The following is a 7,918-nucleotide window of genomic DNA, read 5'->3' as shown; positions in this document are numbered from 1 at the left end:
CCTACTTTGTAGCTCTGATAGTCTTGGAAAAAATATTATTTAAGACATCCGAGCTTGTAGAACTGATAGTCCTTGAAAAATATTCTTAAAAAAATCCGCGCTTGTAGACTTGATAGTGCTTGAAAATGTTTCTTTAAAAAATTCGCACTTTTAGAACTGATAGTCCTTGAAAAAAAATATATTTAAAGAATCCTTGAAAAATATTCTGTAAAAAATCCGCGCTTGTAGACTTGATAGTACTTGAAAATGTTTCTTTAAAAAATTCGCACTTTTAGAACTGATAGTCCTTGAAAAAAATATATTTAAAGAATCCGCGCTTGAAGATCTGGTAAACTTAAATAAAATTTATTTAAAAAAAATCACTCATGAATTCTTTAAGAAATCCGTGTTCGTTTAGCAGATAACTCTTGAAAATAGTTTTAAAAAACCCCCAAGCTTGTAGAATTAATGGTCCTTGAAAAAAAATATTTAAAAAATCCAAGTTCTGATAGTCCTAAAAAATATGCTTTAAGAAATCCGCGCTTGTAGAACAGATAGTCCTTGAAAAATATTTTTTATAATACTCCACGCTTGTAGAATTAGTAGTCCTTAAAAAATATTCTGTAAAAAACCCCACCATTGTAGCATTGTTTGTTCTTGAAAAATATTCTTTAAAAAACCCCTCCCAAGCATTTGTTTGTCCTTGAAAAATATTCTTTAAAAAATCCATTCTTGAAGATCTGACAATACATGAAAAATATTATTTAAAAATTCACAATTTTTTTCTGATAGTGCTTGAAAAATATTCTTTAAAATATCCACTCTTGAAGATTTGATAGTACTAAAAATGTTATTTTTAGTACCTGAAGTTCTGATAGTCCTTAAAACTATTCTTTAAAAAATCCTTTCTTGAAGATCAATAGTACTTGAAAATTATTCTTTAAATAACCCACGCTTGTAGATCTGATAGTCCTTGTAGAATCTACGCTTCTTGGTGTAAGTTGTAGCTACGCCAGACCTTTAAAATTATACTTTAAAAATCTTTGACAAGCCAAGCTTCATGCTCCACGTTTTTGCTACGATTGTCCTTGAAAAAATTTTCTACATTATTCCTTAAAAAAATATTCTCTCCACATGCCACGCATGTTTAAAGCTCTGCTAGTCCTTAATACAGTCTTCAAAAATTCACACTTGTTAATCTGATAAGCCATAGTCAGTTGAAATACTTACCTACATTCATTAAAATATGAACCTCCTTAAAAAAAAAACAACCAAATAACCCAAATAAAAATACATTATAAATTGTTTTTCATAATATTTTAATTATATTATTTAGTTTTTCCTTTTTTGTTTTTCTTTTTCTATTATTATAATGATTTCTTGTTTTAATTGGCTTCTCTTTTTATTTAGATTTTATATTAATGTATAATGTTTTTTTTTTCTTATTTTTGTTTTTCTCATAAAAATTTATTTTGTTCAATATTTTTATGGGTGTGCTCTCTTGCTTCTTTTTTTATTTTCTCCATATTTTTTGCCTTCTTTCTTCTTAGTCATCTTATATTCTTCTTTTGTTATTTTTTTCAAGCATTCTCATTCTTTTTTTGTTTAGTTCTTCTTGTATTCTTATTTTTTTCGTGAGGGCTCATCTTGACATCTTTTTTTCATCTGGGTTTTTTTTTTTTCAATCTCTTTTTTGATCCATTTTTTTTCAGTGTGTGTATATATGTTCTTTTTTTTGCGTGTCCCTTCTTTTCCATTAATTTTTTCAGCTTTTTTGAATTTTTTTCTTGGTCTTCTTTTTTTCTTCTTACTGATGTTGTTTCTTTTCTTTTTTTAATGTAAGTTGTTTTTATTTTTCTTTTTTGGTTAAAATAAAAAGGATTTACAGTATATATGTATATAGGTAGTGATGATCATTCAAAAAACATTATTAGCCACATTCATATAAATCGGTTGTACTTTTTGGGATTTGTTTTGAAATAAAGTTGTTGCTCATCTTTTGTTTTAGATTTTTTTGTTTTCTAGCAAGAAGTACGTAGGATGTTTTTCATTTGGTCTTTTTTCAGAGATTTTTTTGGTAGAGTCTTGTTGAGTTTGTCATCTTCTTGTGTTCTTATATATTTTTTTCTTTTTTGCATCTTTATCTTCTTGGCTTTATTTTGTCCCATCTTTTTTTGTTTTTGGCATATACACAACATTTAAAATACGATTGATTTTCTTTTTTGCTTATTATTCGGATCAGTTTTATTTTTTTGTTTATATTTTTTGAAGAATGGCAACAATATAATGTTTTTTGAAATCATTATATATTGTAAAAAAAATCTGAAATCAAATTAATATTGGTTGAAAACGAAATTCAATACATAAACATAAATAATATATGGAGGTGTTTATTAAATGGTGATGGGGAGGAGAAGGTGGCTTTATGGATATATGTATGTTTTTTTAATGCTGCTATTAATTGAAAATAATAAAAAAGTGGTGCAACCATAATGATTTTGTTTATAAACATAATTATTATTTTAAAAATTGATTTCCATATATATACAACTAGTAATAAAAAACATTATTATTTGAATTTAACGTATCATAGAGACCTATCGTACCACTTTGTTTAAATACGCCTAAAAGAATGCAACATTTTCAGAACAAATTGTCCCAGTATTTCATTTCATTTCCCCTCCTTAAAATCTAAAATACGTAAATGGTAAGGGCCTAAATCGTACAACACTGACGATATGATACCCCACCAACTAAACATATTTGGGAGTATCACACAGAGAGAACTTCGGAGAAGGTACATAGAGGACAATCAGCCTTTCTTATATTATGATTTGGATCCAAAACATACTCTGGTTGTACGTTTGTTGTGTTACTCCGGCAGATATTTATTTTCTGTTATATATCGTATACAATTTCAAACCAATACAGAAAGTAGAAAAATTCGGACTGGGCCTACTATATAATACCCCCCTTCACCACTTTAGGTATATTATTATACATAGTCTCCTAACAGACGTCGCCTTTTCGAAAGAACATTGACATGAAACTGAACGAAAGATGTATATGAACTTTGGCGCACCATTTACTTTAAATCGAACGAAAATATATATGAAAGCTATATCTAAATCTGAACCGATATTCACGAAACCTAACACACATCTTCTAGGCTTAATTCAATACTATATGACAAATTTCGTGCATATCGAAAGATATATAAGAACTTTGGTGCACCATTTCTATTAAATCGGACGAAAATATATATGGGAGCTATATTTAAATCTGAACCGATTTTCACAAAATTTAGCACACATCATTCTAGACTTAATTCAGTGCGCTATACCCAACTTCGTGCAAATCGAAATATATATAACGACTTTGTTACACCATTTACATTAAATCGGACGAAGGTATATATGGGAGCTATATCTAAATCTGAACCAATTTTCACGAAACTTCACGTACGTCGATCTAAGTTTAATTCAGTACATAAGCAAAATTTCGTACAAATCGAAAGCAGTTCTTCGGGAAGCGTATCCCCACATTGCTCTTGCGGTTTCAGTCTGTTTAGCTAGTCGAAGAGTTCCTTACTTTGCTATCGCGGATAGCGTTTAGATTCCCGTGTAGGTCGTCCCCTCCCTGAAATACAGTCCTGTCAGCCAGAGACTGATTTTCATCAGTCTTGACATGCTCATTTGACAAAAGAATAGCCGTCAACGTTTGGATTTGGAATTGATGCACTTGTAACAGATACAGCTGCAGGTGTCAAGGCATCCACACCTAGAACAGCCGGATCACAATCCCTTGATCTTGACGACAAGTGGCTTGTGACCTCACCAACGATTACCGCACCGTAACTTTATTCTTTTTGTTTCTTTTACTCATCGTAGTTAATTTATTTAAGGGCACTACCCCGCCCCACTTCGGTCCACTGGGGATCCGAAGATCCCCAAGGTTTCCACGGAGTGCAGGGAAAAGTTGACCTAGAAGACCAAGGTCAGTTTCACTCTGCACATCATGGAGACCTCTTTCCCATCCGCCACCCGGGAAGGCGCGCCTAGTAGGAGGTTGGCAACTCCCCTTGTGATAAAGGAATTCTTTCTTAGTCTTATTCTTCATTCCTGAGTATTAATCGGGGCTTGTCATTATTAAACATGTCGCCAATACAACACATAGTCCCTTGAATAAATACAAAATCTATGCCCATTCCTTGATAAAACACTTTGATGTTGGAATATTCGATTTCCGTCTCCAAAAAAACACATGCACAACAAAAAATAACAAGCATTTTCAATTTGAAAACAAAATGTACTCACCATTAAAAGTAGGTAAGAATATTAATCAGTAAGGAGCATAATAATTGACACGTCCACGATAACCTCTTCTGGAACCAATGATAAAAATGCATAAGAAATTTGTGCCACAAAAACAAAAGAAGTAAAACGAAAATAAAAAGAAATATGTTATCGATTACTTACATGGGGCGACGTGCACCACGGAAGGTAGTTGTGTGACAGCAGGCTCTGGAAATGCGCGAACCACCACGACCACGAAAACTGCCACGGGGGAAACGATTAGTTGTTGACAAACCGGGACGGTTAGTACGCTTAGACATAACCTGGAACAAAGCGAGTAAAACCAAATATACAATAATTTAATAGACAACAACAAGAAATCAATGCATTATTTTATCTTACCTTAATTTGACGACCACGAAACAGTGTCTCATTCATGGCCAATGCAGTCTCAACAAATTCTTTGGAACCAAATTCAATGTATGCAAATCCCTTGGGATGCCCATCGGCCTTATTACATAAAATTGTAACACGATTTATTGTACCACAGCCATGGAAATGTGCTTCCAATTCTTCGGCTGAGGCGCCATAATCCACATTGCCCACATACACAGAACGTGTATCGATTTCCTGTTTTTCTTCCAGCGATAATGGCACCGTTGCCAAACCTGTGGTCGAGCCAGCCATTTGTTTATCTACCTCTGTTTGCATTTGTTTGATTTTTTCAGCTTCTTCTTCCATTTCTTTGACACGAGCTTTAATAGCTTCCAATTCAGGATCAATTTGCATATTTGTATCGTCCTATTGCAAATCAATAAGGGATGAGCAATTAAAATCAACAATAAAACTTAAATTCTTTTTTAAAAAACAAGAAACACAAATTGTTCAAAGACCACAAAAGTTGGCTATATTTATGATTCACACGCCCTTTATGTCGGTCGGTCGGTTGGTAGTATCTTGATGCAAGTTAAGTTTCAAATAAAAAATATATGCTAACACAAAACCAAAGAAGACAAGAACAATGGAATTGTGCTTTTTTGTATGGTGGTCGTAATGGCTTGTGTTTTATGTCGACAAAACAGTCAGGCAGCAGCATGCAAGCCAGTAAAACGCAGCAGCAGCAGCAGCAAAAACACAGCATACAGATACAAAAACAGTAATATTTGACATGTGGCGTCGGCGTCTCTCTTTATCTCCGGTTATGTTGCCACACAACACAATTTAATATGGGGGAAAAATAATCACAATTTTTGGGGAAAGAAATCAATGATGGACAAGTTTCAGAATCACTCTTGCGATTACTTAATGCTGACACAATAAATCGGCTATATTTTCAAGAGTTCTTGAGATTTTTACTTGAAATTGGGGCATTTTTGAATTAGTGTAGATTCGAATAAAATCAAAAAACGAAATTAATTTTTTAACACCGAGAATGGGAGTGGCCTCTTTAATAACAATAAAAGAAAATGTATAACTTTAGGCGGATGTTCATACTTCCCTAGATATGGGCCTTGAAAGTTCCGAAAATTCATATTCTTATAACTTCACCAATATGCCGATGAAAGAAATATGGGTACACAGTATGCTTTCACATTAAACTACTCATTTTAATAAAAAAAATGTTCAACATAGACGGCATTCGGCCGCGTTTTTTATTTCTCATAAAATTGGGTATCATTTTGAAGCGCTTGAGATCTTGATAATGAAGTAGTTTTAGAACAATGAATTGAGTTCTAAAATTCGAAAGCTTTTCCTTTAAAATTAGATCATGGCCCATAGCAACTGATGTTATCTATCCATAGGAGGAACTATGGAACAAATTGAGTTTAGGGTCTTATCTCAATTTTTGTGACGGGTAGATCTCGTCCCCCTGATAACGAAAATATATAACATTTATGGGGGATGTTCATACTTCCTTGTCTTGAAAGTTTCGAAAATTAATATTTTTATAACTTCACCAAAATGCCGATGAAGGGAATATGGGTACACAATATGCTTTCACATTAAACTCATTTTAGTTCAACAAAGACGGCCTTCGGCTGGGATTTTTAAACTTTCTTCTATAAACAGGTTCAAAGTTTGACTACAGATCAAAATTTTATTTTAAAATAATTTTTTTTCTAAGTAGCCGGCCTTTGGATGGGGATTTTAGACTTTCTCCTATGGACAGGTGTAAATTTCGGCTACGCGATTTCGATTCTTTTTTAAATATTCTTTTCCAAGTAGCCGACCTTCTGCCGAGGATTTACAACAATCTCCTATTAACTTTTACAAATTTAGGCTACGCGATTCCAATTCCTTTTCAAATTATAGATTTTACCAAGTAGCCGGCGTTCAGCCGGAGATTTAAGACTTTCCACTATAGACAGGTGCAAATTTCGGCTACGCGACCCCAATTGCTTTTCACAATATATTTTTCACAATATATTTTTTCCTACGGACAGGTGGAAATTTCAACTAAGCGATTCCAATTCCTTTTTACGTTATATTTTTTCCAAGTAGCCGGACTTCGGACGTGGATTTAAGACTTTATACTATGGGCAGGTGCAAATTTTGGCCTTAGGCCGCGGATGTAAGACTTTCTATGGACAGGTAAAAAATTGTTATATGCAGACCTCGGGACTTCTCCACATCTCGGGAAGTATGGACTTTCCCCATAAATGTCATATATTTTCGTGAACAGGGGAACGATTCCCCGACTATAACACATTTATCCTAAGAGTTTATCCTGAATTTATTTACGTAAAACTCAGGATAAACTCCTAGTCTAATGATTTTACAAAGAAAAACCAACTAATAGACCTCCCAAGCATCTTTAGTTTCTTATCAATAAAATTATCAAAAATATATACGCATGTATACAAAAATACAACAACAATTCTGTTTGGTTTTGACCTAAATCAAATTTCTATCATTAACAATCTCCCGCCATTTTTTTCTCAAAGAAAAACCTAACCTCATTTTCGTTGGAACACGACGACGACGCACATTTGATGACAGCAGCAATCAATGCATGCATGAACCAGAAAAAACCCGCCTGCAAACATATTTTCATTCATCTCAGAAGATGGCTATGAAAAAGCAACAACTAGTCATCTGGTAACTCCCAAAAACAAAAAAACGGAAAAGTTCACACACAACAGATACATCCATTTGTCGGATACGTAAAAAAGCAGAGCCAAAAAGCGTTGCCTTTTTTCTTCCTCCTACAGCTTAAACTTGTTTCGTTTCTTCCTTCTTCTGTTCTTGTTCTTCTTCTGCCATGTGTGAGTGTGAGGACGATGATAGTTACTGATGCTACCATCATCCTTCTTGCTCTGTCAACCGACTTTTTTTGCTTGGTGTTTATTAAGAACTAGTTTTTTTTCATCTGCCATTTTTCCAACTCTCTTACCTCGTTTATTAGTTCCGATTCATTTTCGCCATTAGCCTCATCCAAATTCTCCAAAAGTTGGTCTTCATTCAAGGATAAATCTTCATCAGCCATTTTTGCTAGTTTTTGTGTTTGTTAAATTTACTTTTTTTTCGAAAGAAAAGGGGTTAGTATTTTTACTAAATTTATGTTGAGCGGCGCGTCCCCTGTCGTCTTTCCTTTTTCTGTTTTATTACAAATGACGTTGTACTTTTTTTTCGTCACGTCTTCT

General features: G+C 33.5%; 1 protein-coding gene across 2 annotated transcripts; it reads right to left on the bottom strand.

Annotated features, from left to right (window-relative positions):
• Positions 1 to 2,212: 2,212 nt before the first annotated feature.
• LOC133337484 (polyadenylate-binding protein 2) lies at positions 2,213 to 7,768 on the bottom strand. Of its 2 annotated transcripts, none has more exons than XM_061545704.1 (5): positions 7,669 to 7,768; positions 4,677 to 5,075; positions 4,458 to 4,597; positions 4,296 to 4,363; positions 2,213 to 2,301 (listed from the first exon to the last, which is right to left on the bottom strand). In XM_061545704.1, exons 1-4 carry the CDS (start codon positions 7,759 to 7,761, stop codon positions 4,321 to 4,323), a joined length of 675 nt encoding a protein of 224 aa, XP_061401688.1. In that variant the 5' UTR covers positions 7,762 to 7,768; the 3' UTR covers positions 2,213 to 2,301; positions 4,296 to 4,320. The 2 variants fall into 2 exon arrangements, with proteins under 2 accessions (XP_061401688.1, XP_061401689.1); XM_061545705.1 differs by having other exon boundaries at positions 4,296 to 4,360.
• Positions 7,769 to 7,918: the final 150 nt, after the last annotated feature.

The sequence above is a fragment of the Musca vetustissima genome, unplaced genomic scaffold, assembly GCF_032173495.1.
Source record: "Musca vetustissima isolate MV318-11 ecotype Yass unplaced genomic scaffold, APGP_CSIRO_Mvet_v1 utg5354, whole genome shotgun sequence".
Taxonomy (NCBI): Eukaryota; Metazoa; Arthropoda; class Insecta; order Diptera; family Muscidae; genus Musca; species Musca vetustissima.
Note: the sequence above shows the minus strand (reverse complement) of the source record. Positions and strands in the feature narration are given on the sequence as shown.

Excerpts from the sequence above, each read along its gene's own strand:
- LOC133337484 (XM_061545704.1), bottom strand. The coding sequence starts at position 7,761 with ATGGCTGATGAAGATTTATCCTTGAATGAAGACCAACTTTTGGAGAAT. Across the intron at positions 4,598-4,676 it reads TTCGTGGTCGTCAAATTAAG|GTTATGTCTAAGCGTACTAA; the intron begins GTAAGATAAAAT and ends GCTTTGTTCCAG. Across the intron at positions 4,364-4,457 it reads CGTGGTGCACGTCGCCCCAT|AAGAGGTTATCGTGGACGTG; the intron begins GTAAGTAATCGA and ends CATTGGTTCCAG.